This window comes from Aegilops tauschii, chromosome 1 (genome assembly GCF_002575655.3).
Source record: "Aegilops tauschii subsp. strangulata cultivar AL8/78 chromosome 1, Aet v6.0, whole genome shotgun sequence".
In the NCBI taxonomy this organism is placed as follows: Eukaryota; Viridiplantae; Streptophyta; class Magnoliopsida; order Poales; family Poaceae; genus Aegilops; species Aegilops tauschii.
The window spans coordinates 415046999-415065234 of record NC_053035.3 but is presented as its reverse complement, the minus strand read 5'-3'; the positions used below and the strand labels follow the sequence as shown (position 1 = coordinate 415065234).

At 46.4% G+C, this 18236-nt stretch overlaps 1 protein-coding gene across 4 annotated transcripts; it reads left to right on the top strand.

Moving 5' to 3' along the window:
- The first annotated feature begins 9866 nt into the window (after positions 1 to 9866).
- Positions 9867 to 15857, top strand: LOC109783522 (protein DETOXIFICATION 42). Of its 4 annotated transcripts, none has more exons than XR_012184027.1 (13): positions 9867 to 10221; positions 10313 to 10434; positions 11403 to 11603; positions 11684 to 11871; positions 12280 to 12415; positions 12958 to 13054; positions 13186 to 13286; positions 13972 to 14135; positions 14584 to 14655; positions 14722 to 14838; positions 14925 to 15118; positions 15213 to 15334; positions 15594 to 15857. XR_012184027.1 is itself a non-coding variant. In XM_020342119.4 (13 exons), exons 1-13 carry the CDS (start codon positions 10187 to 10189, stop codon positions 15634 to 15636), a joined length of 1494 nt encoding a protein of 497 aa, XP_020197708.1. In that variant the 5' UTR covers positions 9867 to 10186; the 3' UTR covers positions 15637 to 15857. The 4 variants fall into 4 exon arrangements, 2 of the variants coding, with proteins under 2 accessions (XP_020197708.1, XP_020197709.1); XR_002237731.4 differs by having other exon boundaries at positions 14722 to 14898; positions 15023 to 15118; XM_020342119.4 differs by having other exon boundaries at positions 15023 to 15118.
- The last annotated feature ends 2379 nt before the right edge of the window (positions 15858 to 18236 follow it).

Sequence of the window (18236 nt, the reverse complement as noted above, 5' to 3'; positions counted from 1 at the left end):
GCACGGCGGCGTCTTCCAACGAGCTCCAGGGCACCGACACCTAGCCCCTCCCCGTCTTGGCTTCGGTGACGCGGCCGTGGAAAACCCAAGGACGAGGTTCTTGCAAAGGACAGCGACACTCTTCTTTCTCCCTTGTCACTCCAAGAACTCACAAACAGCACGCAAGAACAAGGTGAGTATCCAATCGACCAATGGACTAGCTACAATTTCCAAGATGTGATTTTGCTATCCTTTTACTTTTTCTTAAGAGAAGAAGGAAAATGTTGGATTTGGCGAGCTGAATTATTTGGTGTTAGGTCGGGTGTTCTTGAAGACAAGGAGCTGCAAGTGCAGGATGCTGTTGCTGCTAGTCCTCCCATGAAGAGCAGCAGCAACAGCAATGACAGTTCCAAATCTGTTTTTCAATCCATGCATCTAGTAAATTTGTTCAGTTTACTCCTACTCGCAAGAACTTGTCTTCTTTTTGTGAGATGTTAAACATAGCACACCCGATGGTTGTCACGGTTACAACAGGAATCAGGTGCGACCGTGGAGAGATAGATTAGGTTGTTAGTATTTTCCTTTTATCTCTTTGTAACAACTCTCTCTATCTCTATCCTATCCCTTGTAGCACAAGTTGTATCTCAACTACCGAACCTTGTACGCTATCAGGGAGGTCGCGACCCTGCTATATAAACACGGAACCGTCAACCAGAGATGGTATGACGTTAAAGCCTTTCTACATGGTAACCAGAGCCTAACTCTTCCACAATACATCTAGCCTATCGCCATCCACAGAAATGCTTCCGCCATGGTCGCCTCCTCCAGCGTCGCGAACTCTGGCCTCTCTGGCCAGATCACCGAAAAGCTGACCCGCACCAACTTCATCCTGTGGCGCACGCAGATCACGCCACAGCTCCGAGGTGCGGGCTTCTTCGGCTACGTCGACGACAGCATGCCGGAGCCGGCCAAAGTCATCGTCACGAAGGACAAGGACGGGAAGGAGGAGTCTACACCGAACCCCCTTCATCCGATCTGGATCTGTGAAGATCAGCAGGTACTAGGATACCTTCTGAATAATCTCTCCAAAGAGGTACTTGTGCAGGTCACATCGATCGGCCATGCCCATGATCTCTGGACAGCGCTGTCGAGCATGTTCTCGTCGCAGTCGTTGTCCCGCGTCAACAACATACGCGTCGCCCTCGCCAATGCACGCAAGGGGACGCAATCTGTGGCAAGCTTCTTCGCGCACATGCGCTCGCTTGCTGACGAGCTCGCGGCGGTGGGCAAACCGCTTGGTGACGACGAGCTGGCCTCCTACATCACCGCAGGCCTCGACATGGAGTACCAGCCGCTCATCTCCGCGCTCGACGCCCGTACAGAACCGGTCTCCCTCGAAGATCTGTTCGCGATGATGAGCAACTTCGACTAGAGGGTCGCCCTCTATCAGGGCGTGCACGGTAGCGGGTTCAAGTCCTCGGCCAACGCAGCCATGCGTGGTCGTGGGGGCAGCTCTCGCCATCGAGGACCGGCGCGCGGCAGGGGCCGCAACACCGGCGGCCAAGCCAACATCAACAACTCCCGCGGCAACAGCAGCGGCGGCGGCAGGCCCTCCTCCAACAACAACAGGGGCCGCCGCACAAACTCCAACTCCTCCAACAGATCACGTCCAGATGCCATCCGCTGTCAGATCTGCGGCAAACCTGGCCACTCGGCTAAGGATTGTTGGTACAGGTATGAAGAAGATGAGGACGACTCATCACAAGATGAGAAGGTGGCCGGAGCAGCGGACGGGTCATATGGAGTGGACACCAACTGGTATGTTGATAGTGGTGCTACAAACCACATCACCGGCGAGCTCGAGAAGGTGACCATGAGGGAAAAGTACCGCGGACAAGACCACATCCACACTGCAAGTGGAGAAGGTATGAAGATTCGTCATGTTGGTCACACAATTGTTAAAACCCCTAGCAGAAACATTCATCTTAGAAGAATATTGCATGTTCCTAGTGCCTCAAAAAGTCTTCTTTGTTCATCGTATTGCTCTTGACAATCATGTCTTTCTTGAATTTCATCCTTACTTCTTTTTGATCAAGGATCAGGCAATGAAGAAGGTGCTCTATCGAGGTAGATGCGTTCGTGGGCTCTACCCTTTGATTCCGGAGATTAGAAGATTCAATAAACAAGCTTTTAGTGCCACCAAAGTGTCTTCAACACGGTGGCATGATCGATTAGGGCATGCAGCTTTTTCTATAGTTCAACGTGTGCTTAGGAAAAATAAGCTCCCATATGTTGGAGAGCGTGATGTCGAAACTATTTGTGATTCTTGTCAGCGAGCTAAAAGTCATCAATTGCCTTATCCAATTTCGACAAGTGTTTCTACTCAACCTTTACAACTCATTTTTTCCGATGTATGGGGGCCTGCCCCCTCTTCTGTTGGTAGACACACGTATTATGTCAGTTTCATAGATGACTATAGCAAATATTCTTGGATCTATCTCTTAAAAAGACGATCCGATGTGTTCCAAGTTTGTAGAAATTTCCAAGCACTCGTTGAACGAAAATTTGATAGAAAAATCATCGCCCTCCAATCTGATTAGGGGGGGGTGAATATGAGAAGTTGAACTCTTTCTTCCAAGAAATTGGAATCTCTCATCACGTGTCTTGTCCTCACGCCCATTAACAGAATGGGTCGGCCGAACGTAAGCATCGGCATATTATAGAGGTTGGTTTAGCTCTCCTTGCGGGTGCCTCCATGCCTCTCAAATTTTGGGATGAGGCGTACCTCACTGCCGTTCACATCATAAACATGCTTCCCAGTCGTGTTATCAATAATGAAACCCCCATGGAACGGCTTCTCAACATCAAACCGGACTACACCTCTCTTCGTGTGTTTGGATGCGCTTGCTGGCCGAATCTTCGACCTTATAATAACCGCAAGCTTATGTTTCGCTCCAAACAATGTGTGTTCATAGGATACAGTGCCCAGCACAAAGGCGTTAAATGTCTTGATGTGTCCACCGGCCGTGTCTATATTTCTCGCGATGTGGTTTTTGATGAGACTAAATTTCCATTTGCTGATCTCCATCCAAATGCCGACGCTCTCCTTCGCCAAGAAATGCTACTTCTTCCACCTCAACTTAGCGGATTAGATCAAGGGGGCAACAGTTGTGATGACCATACATTGACTAATCCTCATAACCATCTACATGAGCTTTGCTGTGATACAGATGCAGATGCACTCAGCGAAGAAAATGGCCGAAACAGTCACGAGATCAGTCCAGAAGGGCAACATTTTATGTGTTCACCATTGGGGGACAGATCCTCCTTGGGATCGCTGCCGCAGAATCTGCCCAGGCGATCTGACCCGGGATCCGCGTCGCGCAGAGACGACGTCGCGCAGGAAACCGCGTCACCTGCCAAACGTGACAGCAGCGAACCAGCGGCTGCCGTGCGGCGCACTCCAATTCGTCCCCGTGCGGGCGCTGACCGGCACCAATCCGCGGCCGACACGCGGCTGCCTGAGAGTCGTTGGGCGCCAGGAGGGCCCCGCTGCTACGAGTGACGACAAACGGCACGCATGTCCACCGGCGCTGATTCGTCTGGGCCCACGGGCTCGCGATCCGACGCTGATCCTGCCGGCCCAGTGCAATCATCCGGCAATGATGAGGGTGCGGTAGGTGCGGGATCTGGCTCGGGATCCTCTGCGCCATCTCTACCACACCCGCCACGTCCTGACGCCACAGAGAATCCGGGCGCACCTGACGGGGCTGCACCTGCGTCAGGGGGATCTGCTTCGGGATTGAGGACAGGATCTTCTACGCCACGGCCTGCTGTTGCATCTCCTGTACAGCCACGCACACGGCTCCAAAAAGGGGTAATCCAACATATGAACTATAAAACCAAATTTGGTCTTGTTGCTTGTTCTTCAGGTGAACCTAACACGGTTGAAGAAGCCCTTAGAGATCCCCGGTGGAAGAAAGCCATGGAAGAAGAATACATGGCACTACAAAAAAACAAAACATGGCATTTGGTTCCTCCACGGCAAGGTAAAAACTTAATTGATTGCAAGTGGGTTTTCAGAATTAAAAGGAAATCTGACGGAACCATAGACCGCTATAAAGCCAGACTCGTTGCAAAAGGATTCAAACAACGATATGGTATAGATTATGAGGACACCTTTAGTCCTGTGGTTAAGGCTGCTACTATCCATCTTGTGTTGTCTATTGCTGTTTCCAGGGGATGGTGCCTTAGACAGCTAGATGTACAGAAAGCGTTCTTTCATGGCGTTCTGGAAGAGGAAGTGTACATGAGACAACCTCCTGGGTTTGTAAACAAAAGCTCACCATATCATGTGTGCAAACTTGACAAAGCTTTATATGGACTCAAGCAGGCCCCTAGAGCATGGTACTCACGCTTAAGTCAGAAGCTGCAGGCACTTGGTTTTGTTTTCTCCAAGTCTGACACGTCACTGTTTATTTACAATAAGTCTAATACATCCATATTTGTTCTCATATATGTTGATGATATTATTGTCACAAGCTCATCTGACAAGGCAGTGACAGGATTATTGAAAGACTTGAGTGCTGAGTTTGCCCTCAAGGATTTGGGAGATTTGCATTCTTCCTAGGGATTGAAGTCAAGAAACATGATGATGGTCTTCATCTCTCTCAGGAAAAGTATGCTACTGATCTGGTGAGAAGAGCCGGCCTTCAAGGATGTAAGCCCTCACCAACTCCTCTATCCAGCTCAGAAAAATTGTCTCTTACAGAAGGAGATCTTTTGAACCAAATTGATAGTACAAATTACAGAAGTTTAGTAGGAGCACTACAGTACTTGACATTGACAAGGCCTGATATTTCCTTTGCTGTTAACAAAGTATGTCGGTTTCTCCATGCACCTACCACAGTTCACTGGACAGCTGCAAAATGTATAGTGAGATATGTGAAAGGTACCATGAATCTTGGACTGACCTTCAACAGATCTTCATCTACTCTTGTTAGTGCCTTTTCTGATTCAGACTGGGCAGGATGTCTGGATGACAGACGTTCTACTGGTGGGTTTGCAATATTCTTTGGACCTAACCTTATATCATGGTGTGCAAAGAAACAGGCTACTGTGTCCAGGTCAAGTACAGAAGCTGAGTACAAGGCACTTGCAAATGCCACAGCAGAAATCATTTGGGTTCAGTCTATGTTGAAAGAACTTGGACTAAAATCCACACAGGTTCCCTGCTTATGGTGTGATAATCTTGGTGCTACCTATCTGTCTGCTAACCCTGTGTTCCATGCAAGAACAAAACACATTGAAATCGATTTTCACTTTGTCAGAGAACCAGTTGCTAATCGGCAGTTGGAGATTCGTTTTGTTCACTCTAGAGACCAGGTTGGAGATGGCTTCACAAAGGCATTGCCTACAAGGAACTTTAATGAATAATCTCAATCTCATGGAGTTGTGATTAAGGGAGGGTGTTAAACATAGCACACCCGATGGTTGTCACGGTTACAACAGGAATCAGGTGCGACGGTGGAGAGATAGATTAGGTTGTTAGTATTTTCCTTTTATCTCTTTGTAACAACTCTCTCTATCTTTATCCTATCCCTTGTAGCACAAGTTGTATCTCAACTACCGAACCTTGTACGCTATCAGGGAGGTCGCGACCCTGCTATATAAACACGGAACCGTCAACCAGAGATGGTACGACGTTAAAGCCTTTCTACAATTATTACTTCCAATATTTGACAGGGCCTAATCTGTCAGTGTTGTTTTGATTCTGTTTCATCAATTGAGTTCAGTTGCACTTTGTCAAATATCTTGGCCATCTGTTTCTTTGCTACTTGAGCTTGGGAAAGAGTTTAGAAAAAGAATAGGTATTAAGACCTGTCTGTTGATTTTTTTTTCTTACTAGTACATGATGATCACCCTTTTGCTTGGCCACTCCTGCCTATGTCTTATGCAGTACCTTTTCTATCTGAGTGGCAACAATTGACTCTAACTCATCATGTACTACTTCCTCCGTTCCTAAATATAAGTCTTTTTAGAGATTCCAATATGAACTATACATACGGAGCAAAATGAGTGAATCACTCTAAAGTATGTCTATATACATCCGTATGTAGTCTATATTGAAATCTCTAAAAAGACTTATATTTAGAAACGAAGGGAGTACTTAAAAAATCTGCTACTGTTAGTTTTGATTAGTACATGTGCATCTATTGAAATTCTATTGTGTTCAGTTAGTAATGTAACCATGATGATTTTGACGTTTTTCTCTTGAGACCTGTAAGTTTGCATGATGGTATCTCACCAAGTACCATAAGTTTGCATTGCCGTGTTAACTGCTACGTCAGTAGTTTAGCAACATAATATTCTGTTTTCAAGGCTAAACTTATCAACTCCTGTACTAGTCCTTTGATATACCCTTGATAAGGCTGAAAGTGTCATTTCCTGCAATTTGTCCATCAAACCAAATCTTATTGTATTTTTGGTTTTATACAAAGTTACAAGCTGTCCTGTCCTATTAACATCATGCTTTGTGGTTAGAGTAATGGAACATGTGGATTTACAAGGAAATCAGAGCTGCACATAAGTAATGGCTCAGTAAGGTGTACGTCGTTCTTCAACTTTTCTTAGCTACGTATCACGTAATTGATGAATGGTTTCCATACATTGCACCAGAAGTATCACTAGTAGTTCTAACATCACTGGTAATTCTACTGCTTTTTTGTATCAACTTTCGTCTTTTCAATTCTGGCATTGTTGCCTTCGCATGTACCATTGTCCAGCTATTTTGTTTGCAGTTCTGCAGATACACGTCTCCTTTGTGCTTCTATACAGGGAGTCTCTAGAAGCTACAGAAACGGGTTTCTATGGGTTTGAGTTTGCTCTGACGAGAGGCTGGTACTGGAAAATGTCGATGTCTCTGCTTTGACATTGTGTAAATTGAGTTTGAGTCAGCTCTAATAGAGATTTTACCCTCGAATGCAGTTTTTTTTATCAGATGTTTGGAGAGGTGATCTTGTTGTTCCGAGCCTTGCTATCAGATGTTCGGAGCCTTGTTGTTTGGAGTACATGTGAGTGTCAGTTTATATGTTGAAAAGATAAAACTGAATCTTGTATGTTGCCATGCTTATCATGAATTATTGAAGTAGAACCATATGTTTTTGGCGTAAAAAACTTGCCTACTTACCGAAAAAGGGTTTCCCCGCTTTGTATTCCAAAGCAACCAACACCGATACAAGGATTGTTGGAGCGAACAGCACAGCAAGCCCAAAAGAAAAAGAAAAAGAAACAAATGCCAACAACGGCAGCTCGACAAAGCGCGGATGACCCGCCACCGCTACGTCCTCCAGAAACAAACCACCACAACCCGAGGCTCCGAACCGCCGCGTACCAAGCAGCACCTCCAAGAAGGAATGCGACGCCGACGACGCTGCTGCCCGGACATGTCCTAGAGTTTCCCCCGGCACGCGGAGGGAGGTGGGGGATGGATATCACCGACACCCTCCAGGGAGGAATGGTGGCACCCGCAGGTGTCACCGCATCGGAGCCGAAGAACCGGCAAGGATTTCTCCCGCACTCCATCCCCACCGCCCAACGGACCGGAGCCGACCAGCCAGACCACCGCCCACCACCATGCGTCATCACGGTTGCGCCGCCACCCACGCCGCCTCACTGCGGACACCAACACGAGGCCAAGAGGATCGGAGAGAAGCGCCCCGCGGAGGGAGAAGCAACACCGAAGCCGAACGGGAGGGAACCACCTCCACCGCCGTCGTGCGGGAGGCCAGAACCTCCGGCACCGTCGCGGTAGCCGTCCGGACGTGGCAGCAGGGCATGCCAGGCCACCCCTGGCCCGGCCAGGCCCGAAACGGGCCCGCTAAGCCCTGCCGCCACGCTGCAGCAAGCCGGCGATGGCGCCGCCAGCACCCTACCGTTCTTCGCCTCTCCCCCGCCTCCTGGAGGACGTGCCGTAGCCGCACCCCACCGCCAGCCCGCCCGGGCCCAGATGGGCCCGAAGGGCCCAGATCTGGGCCGAGCGGGCGCCGCCAGATCGCGCCGCCGCGCTACCCCGCCGCCAACGGCGACGCCACCGCCCAGCCATCCGCCCGTGCAGCGCCAGGACCCCGCCGCCACGCCGGACCGCCGCCGCCTAGGGACACCCCCCAGCCCGCTCCGTCCCGCGCCAGAGGAGAGCCGAGAGGGGAATTGCGAGGGGGCCGCCGCCGCCAGCGTCGCCCGGACCAGGCCCGGCGGCGAGCGCCGACGACGGCGGCAAGGAGGGAAGGAGGGGGGAGGGGGCTGGAGAAGAGGGTCACGGCACGGCCGGTCGCCCGCGGGGGCGACGCGGTCGCGAGAGCCCGTGGGGGAGTGTCGCTCGTTTGGACTTCAACACTGCTCTTCTGCTTGAGTACAAACTTGGAATAAGCATTATCTGCCTCTTGCTTAGTCATAGGCTTTGTAACTGACAACTTATTTTTGGCATGTTTGCCATAAACTACAACTCCTGGAACGCTCTCTATGTACGCCACGTACCACTTCATCTAACATGATGGAAGAGCAGCGGTTCAAGCAGCAAGTGAAGGAACACAACATATGAAGCAAGTGAAGGAACACCATATGAACAAAAACAACATAGCCATGCATGATCTTATACCCAAAAGCAAGTTCGTTCCGGCTATGATGGTGTCATCCTACCACCACATCCAAGAGCCCCCGCGCCGCTTCACAGGGGCGGCTCGGGCGGAAAACCCTAGCCGCCAGCTTCGTCGCCCCTCCACTACCTCCCTCCCTTGCCGCCGCCGGGCAAAGCCCCGGTGGCGGCTAGCGGCGGCGGGCCTTGGGTCCCCGTGCGGTTGGTGTTCTCACGTCGCAAATGCGGGCTTAGCGGTGGTGCGTGCACGGCAGCCCTCGAAGCTCTGGCGGCCGACGTGGCTCCCCTATGGCTGTGGGATGGCCCGACAGCGGAGCCCTCTGCGGGGCGCGGGAGGAGGTCCTAGGCGGCGGCGCTCCCCTGGTCTCACCCCGATTTGTCGCTGTCTGGACACGTTGTGGCTTACACGACCAGATCCATCCAGGCCGATTCAGTTCCGTTGGGGGGCGCCCGTTCCTGAATGCCTTTGCTGCAGATCGGGCGGTTCTTGGTGGCGTGGTGCGGCGAGGCCCCGGCGGCGGGCGTGGTGGGGTGACCTATGCCCGGTGGTGCACCATGGCTTTGCAGCGGCGGCTGGGGCTGCCGATCCCCCCCCCCCCCCCCCGATCTGACTCGGTGGGTGGGTGGAGCTAGGCCCAAGACTGCGGTCGGCTGTTTGCCTCGTCGGCTAATGTGGCCTGGGGCTCTCGCGGTGGCGGGCTGGATCGGGGCGACATGGAGGCCTGCTGCCGTGATAATAAAGGTGGCGGTCCTCGTGCTCTTCTCGCATCACGACAACATCATGCATGATCGGTCCTCCTCGATTTGGTCATCGACGTGTTCTGGAACTGCTGTCGAAGATCTTGCCCAGGATAGCGGATAGAATTCGGTCGTGCATGTCCATTTCAGCCTACAAGGTCCCATGAGGGCGTGTCGTGAAGCTATGTTGTTTGTTGACACCATGGGACAATGTCGGCTTCTTGATTTCTACACGGCTGTGGAGAAGGTCATGATGGCTGAGATCGGAGCATCAGTTAAATAGACAGGGTCTTCGAGGAGATGGAGCCAACCATGTGTTGATAACTCTTAGAAGCAGCAGTGTCAACTGTCAAGTGGGGGCGGCAACACAGGAGAAATTCATATATGAGCGTCCGTACTGTGTTCTCGAAAAAAAGAAAAAGCAAGCCCCCCACGCCGCCAGGCTGGTTCGGGTGTGCTGTAGGCTATATCAAACGCGTCGGTAGCGAACGAACCCGCTCACGCCCCGTCCCGCATCCTCACCGCCCGGTTCCCGCCCAGCGGCAGGCGGGCAGGCGCCAACCGAGCCCGTAGCCATCCGTCCGCTCCGATTCCTTCCCCTCCCGCCCCCGCGATTAAAACGCATCCATTCTGCGTTCCACGCACGCACGACACGAATGACGAACCCAATGCTATTCTAGCCCGCCCCAAAGCCGGGTTGGCGCTGCCGCAGCCCGCACCAAGCTCGGCTCTCCATCTCATGCGCGCGCGCTGCTCCCTGCCGCCTGCTTCCGCGAGGAGAGCCTCCTCCTCCTCCACCAGCCCGCGGCGGGCGCCATGGACCTGCTCGGCGTCTTCTTCCATGGCGCGACGTGCGTAGGCCGGAGGCAGCCCCGCTTATTACCCGATCCCTCCCGCCTATGAGCTTTTCTTTTCCTCTAATTTGGTGTGTACGTTCTTCAGGCTCGCGTTCGAGCGGGACGACCTCGGGAAGGAGATCATGGGGATCGCGGTGCCGGGCGCGCTCGCGCTCATGGCCGACCCGCTCGCGTCTCTCGTCGACACCGCCTTCATCGGCCGCATAGGTGTTGCTGCTTGCCTTCTCTTGCTCCCCTTTGCCCCCTTTCCCCTGCAGCCCACTTTCCCCATTTTCCGCCTGGTTTTAATCTGCTCCGGACATGATTGTCAGATACTACAATTTTGCACGTATGGCTAATTAAGCTTTGCTTCCGCCTAGTTTTAGTCTGCTCTAGACATGATTGCAGATACAATTTCGCACGTATGACTAATTAAGCTCTGCTTTTTTGCATTTCATCTCCTGGAAATGATAAATACATTAGACATAAAAAGGATGATTCCATCCTTTTTTTTCCTTACTAAAAATGTGATTTCCATGTAGTTGAGCTATCTATGCATTGGAATGTTGTTTATGCCCTTTATATACCTTAGCTTATATGGTGTACGGCTGTAGTTAAAACACCTGAGTTCAACTGAAGAATCAGGCAGTGATGTTGCAAGAAGCAGAGGACAAATTATACTTCTATGCAAGTTGACCCATATGTTTGATCTCAAGTTGAAATCACATAAGTTGACCCATATGTTTGATCCCATGTTGAAATCTTACATCGATGTACTGTAATAGGTTATATCAGAGCATTTTGAAAAGCCAAAATTTCGTTTTTACGCTACTGTGGAACAAACAAATAGTTACCTCACTTTTTGGTCTTTTCATGGAAGCTTTGTGCCGGAAGGTGCGTTACATAAAAGTTGTATTGCTTCATTGATCTTCATCTCAGTTTAATGTGTGGGAATTGAATAACAGGTCCTAACATGATTGCTGCTCAATCTAGCATGAAATTATTTATAACTCCTCACAATTAATCATGTTATTTATTACAGTTACATTACCGTTCTTCTATTTTGGACTTGTATAATACATTTTGTTATCAAACTATTTCTTGCTGCTGTGATGCACAAATATGTTTCCATAGGTCTTTTTAGCTCATTTGTATAATGGCAATTTGATTGCTCTGATATGTTTCGTGACAAACAGGTCCAGTAGAGATTGCAGCTGTAGGTGTATCTATTGTCGTGTTCAATCAAGTAACAAGAATTGCAGTATTCCCCCTTGTGAGCGTCACAACATCATTTGTTGCAGAGGAAGATGCTACTTCCAGTGACAGAAACAAAGATGAAATAAGTGGCGAGAATGAACACAATGTTAGCGAAATGGATGAACTGATTACTCATGAAGGTGAAACTTTGTGGTTCTTCTTTTAGAAATTTATATGGTCCAGTGATGCATATTTATTTGGTCTTCTAATTTATCACCAGAGAATAATGCCACATCCGGCAAATCGTCTTTCGAAATTGACTCAAGTGAGATCAATACTGAGCATAAGCGGAAAAAAATTCCATCAGTTTCTACAGCATTACTACTTGGTGGGGTGCTTGGTCTTGTTGAAACTCTGCTGCTTGTTTCCTGTGCAAAGCCTATCTTAGACTTCATGGGTGTGAAAGCGGTAAATGTTCCTTCGCGCCCTTTTTTGCTTTTGATATTGTGGACTGCTTTATTTCAGCACAAACGTTAGTTATGAACATCAGCTTTTCCCATGTATTTCAAAAGTAATTGATTTCCCTTCATCAAAAGCTGATAATTGAGGGCTCTTCTGTTATTAAGCTGCTTCCTTTTTGCCAAAAGTTGTAAGTTAACTTAGTATTGATAGTTGGATATGGGCATACTGAATTAAAATGTAACCAGAGGAAAACAATTGCTCCTGATACTTCATATTTGTATGATATTATTGCTAAAATTCAGTTGGATTTGATAGAATTCGAGTTTCCATTTGAGCTTTTTTCCGGAACTACTTCATCATTTTCTTCTTCTTTTGGCTAGGTTAATTTTTTAACCGAAATGCACTTTTCAATAGGACACTGGAATGTTGAATCCTGCATTACAGTACTTAGTACTCAGATCTTTAGGTGCTCCTGCTGTTCTTTTATCTCTGGCAATGCAAGGGGTATTTCGTGGACTTAAAGATACAAGGACGCCTCTATATGCAACTGGTATAGTACTATTTCCTTGCTTGGATAGTATTAACTTTATTCTCTAACTTCCTCATTTAGGACAATAACATGGCCTTACACATCTTTAACTTTTTAAATTATGTCTGCAGAAACTTACTAAAACTATGATAATCTGGTAGTTTGTGTTCTTAAAATTCTACCGATACAACTTTCATGTGATAGATCAACTAAATGTCTGTACGTATATTTGTCATTAAAGTTTTAAACGGTTGAATGTACGTACATTAAAAGTTACATGTAGAATGGAGGGAGTTAGTGATGATCTGGAGGTGTATACTTAAACCAAAATTGAAAAGAAAACTCCGATTATTTTCTTTCGAGGATAAAACCCCCCGATTATTTGAGCAGTCCCATCCAACATATATCTAGTGATTTTTATATTCATATGTCAATCTTAGTAAAGGTAACACTTTTTTGTCTTTGGAGGTGAAACGTAATGTGGGGTTTGATTAATGTATAGATTCCGTAGGAAGAATTTCTTTCATACGTAACACAATTTAACCCATTTTTATTATCACCAGTGGCTGGAGATGCAATCAATATAGTTTTGGATCCAATATTTATGTTTGTGTTTCACTATGGTGTCAGTGGTGCAGCAGTTGCTCATGTTATATCACAGTACGTAGTGCTATTCTTTCTCTTTGATAGATACCGTTGTTCTTTCTCTCATAGGAAGATTCACACTTGATCCCAAACTATGAAATTATTTTCTATATCTGTTGTGATAGTTCATAGTGGATCTTATGCAGATATTTCATTGCTGCCATACTCCTATGTAGACTACGTCTGCAAGTTGAACTACTGCCACCCAACTTGAAACATCTGCCGATTGGTCGGTTCCTTAAAAACGGTAACACCTACAACTTTTTATGAATGTTTAAGTAAATAATTGCAGAAAATTGTTCTATAAAACTTTTTTTCATGACAAATTCTTACTGAACTAGTTTGTTCCGGGCAGTCAATTTGGGCCTAGATAAGATCTTCTAAAACACATTTAGCGTTACTGAGCCATGTTCCACAAAATGAACTATTGCTCAGTCAAAAAAAGGGGGACCATTTTACCATATCAATTATAATGGTAGATTTATCTTTTTTATGAAATCATGTTACAACCGCCGCCCAATTCAATTGTTGATTATTTTTTCTACATTTGACCTATGTTCATAGACAGCATGTTGTTACCTTTGATACAACCAGAAATCCAGTTCAGTAATCAGTGTGATGCACAGCCTACAGCTCGATGCGGAGTTGTGGACTGATGCTGGTAGACGATGCGTCTTAGCCCTTGTCGAAAGACCCCTAGAACCAGACTGAGGGTGTGCTGTTTTCCACACATTTTTTTCCTTTTCTTTTCCTCTCCTCCTTAGTTTATAACCTTTGCTCCTTCCTAATCGCAATGGAAGCAGTGCTACTGCGTTTCGTCCAAAAAGAAAATCATTCTGGGATAGTGGTCTGCTTTTTCAGTGGCTATGCTTAAACATTTTTCTTTGTCTATTATGTAAAGGTGTAAAGGTCTTTACTCTTGCACTCTTCAGGTTCTCTGTTACTTGCCAGAGTTATTGCCGCAACATGCTGTGTAACACTATCTGCATCAATGGCTGCACGGCTAGGTTCAACTCAAATGGCTGCATTCCAGATTTGCTTGCAGATCTGGTTGGCATCTTCCCTTCTTGCTGATGGATTGGCTTTTGCTGGACAGGTTAGGGAATACTTGTATTCTTTTATTTGATCAATGACAGGTCTTTTTTACTTCTTTCGAAGTCAGGCCTCTTTTCTCCGATCCATGACATGCCAACTTATTATCCATGTCTTTAATAGAAATTCGTCGCCCTGGTTGTGTGCATCAGTTGATGCAGGGGGCGAGGTGACACCTCCACTTTGAATAAAATATAGTCATTCATTGCCATAACAATTTTTACTAGATACATCAATTATCTTTTCATATTTTGACAGTACTATATTGTTTACTTTGTGGAAGTTTAGTTACCTGTAAGCTGCAATCCACACCTTGAAATATTTGTGTTTCTGGGTGCTCTGTTGTTGACCATAAATCATGAGAGTTTGTTAATAACTTAGAAGGATATGCTTCAAGCAATGTGTTTCACACATATTATGTACTATTAGTGTGTGAACAATATTTTTAACAGGCTATACTTGCAAGTGCATTTGCTCGTAAGGACCATTCGAAGGCCAAGGCCACAGCTTCCCGCTTACTGCAGGTATGGTTCCTTTTTTTTCTATAAATCCCTTTTTGTCACCTTAGTGAAGGACTGTTTATTTTGCAGCTTGGGTTGATCTTGGGGCTTCTCCTGGGCCTACTTCTAGGAGTTGGCCTCCATACAGGTTCGAGATTATTTACAGAAGACCAGGGTGTACTGCATCATATCTACGTGGCAATACCGGTACAGTTACAGTATGCCGAGTCCTAAGAGTACCGCAACTCCGAGTTTTGAAATGTTATAGTTACGTTTCCATGATTTTCTTGCAGTTCATACTTGAGAGCATGACAATCTTCTCTTACACTCCTATTTAATTATCTCAAGGCAGTTTCTTGAACTAAGGAGAGTTCTTTTGTTCTATGTACAGTTTGTCGCTCTCACTCAACCGATCAACGCTTTAGCTTTTGTTTTCGACGGTGTCAATTATGGTGCATCTGATTTTGCATATGCTGCTTATTCATTGGCAAGTCAACAGACTTACAGTTTAGTTTATTTGTGCTCTACTGGTTTTCTGACTTTTTTCTTCTGACACTTTCCATTGAATTCTGTATCGTCAGATACTTGTGGCGATTGTCAGCATTGCTTTCATTGTCACCCTCGCCAATTACAGTGGTTTCATTGGAATCTGGATAGCCTTGTCGATCTACATGTGCCTCCGCATGTTTGCAGGGTTATGGAGGTACAGTGAGCAAAGCACTCTGAATTTCCTTTTGTTGAAGTTCATTATCAGAACGAGAATATAAACCCTTATTCACTAATGATTTAAAAATTGAGCTTACCTGAATGCAATGCACAATGTCAAACTAACCCGTAACTTTGGACCCCTTCTAAATAAGGAGATAATGCCAATTTGCTTGAGTTCCCCGTTTTATCCTTAGCGTGGCTATATTTTCTATATGGGTTATAGCTTAGGCACTCTTGATTTTTTTTTGTTTCAGGATTGGGACTGCACGAGGGCCATGGGCTTTCCTTCGCAGCTGAGCAAGCATGCATGCATGTATATTCTCGTAGATAGTCTGACTGTAGGTAGAATATTTACACTTGTAAACAACTTTGGAGTAACTGTGTTACTTGTATGCCTCAAGCCTGCCACCATGATCACCAGAGACCAGACTGATATATCTTTAACAATGCAACCTAGCACAAGAATGACATATTGTACAAACGAATAAACAAAAAGAGTTGCACTTTAACTTTTCGAACATGCTATGATCTGCCGTGTACTCAGCCTGCCTGAATTGGACGCACTCCCTCATCAAAATATAAAGATCAGGATCACACTCATCGGTTAGGCAATTTGCGCTTGTACCTGACGAATGGAAGGGAACTCTAGTCCGGCCCGGCCATCAACCAGAAGAGCCGATCACATGTTAGTCCGGCTGCAAACTATCGTATGCATAGCTATCTAATTCCTGGAATCTCATACAGAATGGAGCTGTCAGCCGGCACATGCATCCACATGAAGCTTCGAGTTGCTGCAACTGTAACCTGACAAGCCCTTGTAATCGTTATTCCTCCAGGCTTCTGGTGTCTGTAAACGTTGGCAGTAGCAAGAAATCCGAGAATTCCGATGGCCAGTACCCCGAAGCCAAACACTCAGCCACAGTTGTCCTGGATCCACACCATGATCGTGCTAGAGAAGAAGCAGCCGCCATTGACGGCGAAGTAGTACCAGTTGTAGTAGAGCTCCTTATTCGCCGCGTCGGTGCCATTGAAAACCACCACAATTGGGGACCTTAATTCAAAAAACAAGGCCAGATGCCACCCAGACCCAGAGCCCAGAGAAGACAGGGCACCCTGGGGAGCCTCGGCTGAAGGTGTCAGTATAGCCATTCCCTGAAAACATCGCATGAATGGTGTTCAGATAACTGCTGACTTTGTAGCACAAACAAGACATGGATTTAATCAAGGGCCATAGCTAGGTGAAGCACTGACCAAGGTGAAGATGGTGATGGAGACGACGATTGTCCCGTGTATTCCCCAATACGAATCTATCACTAGTAAAAAACAGGACTTTCGTTCGGGCCAGATAAGCCCATTAGTCCCGGTTCAGTCACGAACCGGGACTAATGTGAGCATTGGTCCCGGTTCATGCGGCTAAAAACATTAGTCCCGGTTCAAATGAGCCTTTTAGTCCTGGTTTGAGACACGAACCGGGACTAAAGATTAGACCTTTAGTCCCGGTTTGAGACACGAACCGGGACTAAAGGGCATTGATAAAAACTTCAAAAATTAAATTTGGACATGTTTTGCAAAAAGTGTAGGGAAAATGTAAAACGGCTATAACTTTTGCATACGATGTCAGAAAAAACGTATAATATATCAAAATGTTCAGCACGAAAATCCGCATCCGATTTTGACAGCCTACGGCCTGTTTGCAAATTTTTAGAATCCTCAATTCTAAAAGGAAAAAAGTTATGCTCAAATTTCAGTTTTTTTTAATTTTCGTTAAAATCTGGTCAAACTACTTATTCAAGAAGTATTAGTGTTACTAAATAATTATTCAAGAATATTAGTGTTACTAAATAATTATTTCAGTTTTTTTGAATTTTGGTCAAATCTGGTCAAATTGTGGTCAAACAATGGTCAAACTACTTATTCAAGAAATATTAGTGTTACTAAATAATTATTTCAGTTTTTTTGAATTTTGGTCAAATCTGGTCAAACTGTGGTCAAACTACTTATTCAAGAAATATTAGTGTTACTAAATAATTATTGTTTTTTAGAACAACAGTTTCAAACTCAAACAATGAAATGTGTGACTTCATGCTCAAGCTAAATTCCTGAGGGTTAATAAGATTGACATCTTACTATTGTCAAGAAAACAACAAGTGCAGACATGGAAACGAGAGAGAATAGAACCCGAAAGTTTAGCGTGCTCAGGTTGGGGTAGTGAGAGGATGGGTGACCGTCCAGGAAGTTAGATGATTTGGAATGATGAGGGGTGATTAGAGATCAGAGGTTAAGTTGAACAGTGATGAGGAGTGATTAGAGATTAGAGGTTAAAATAATTCAGAAAGTTGAAAATCGGGAAAAAATTTCAAAAAAAATTTCAAAAAAAAACATAAAATTTCCTTTAGTCCCGGTTGGTGTTGGACCTCCAGGCAGCGGGCACGTGAAGGGCCTTTAGTCCCGGAGGGGCCTTTAGTAACGACACTTTAGTCCCGGTCCAGAACCGGGACTAAAGGCCCTCTAGAACCGGGACAAATAGGCCTTTTTCTACTAGTGTACTAAGAATGCGCCGAGCGGACATGTGAACCAGTATAGGTGCCCTGCCAAGAGGCGACCCTGCTCACCGCCGCGACATTGCCTCAGCACTGCATCTTGGTCAAGTAGCTCACCAGACACCAGGTTTGTCCCGACCGACCGACCGCGTAGTACGCGAGAGCCCCGCAGAAAATAGATCTTGCCAAAGCCATTTGATAGCATTGTAAAAAAAGGTTGAATATGTGCCACATTTTTTAGGCTAAAATTTGGGTCATCTATGCTTACGCAAGACGTTGTCAACTTAGTCAACAGCTGATTTTGACATCCAGAGCCGTTGGATTTACATCTAACGGGCGACATCCATTTTCAATCTC

Bases quoted from the DNA above. Each gene is read 5' to 3' on its own strand.
- LOC109783522 (XM_020342119.4), top strand. From the start codon at position 10,187: ATGGACCTGCTCGGCGTCTTCTTCCATGGCGCGAC. The intron at 12,416-12,957 runs GTATAGTACTAT...TATTATCACCAG, and splicing joins GACGCCTCTATATGCAACTG to TGGCTGGAGATGCAATCAAT. The intron at 14,656-14,721 runs GTATGGTTCCTT...TTTATTTTGCAG, and splicing joins CAGCTTCCCGCTTACTGCAG to CTTGGGTTGATCTTGGGGCT.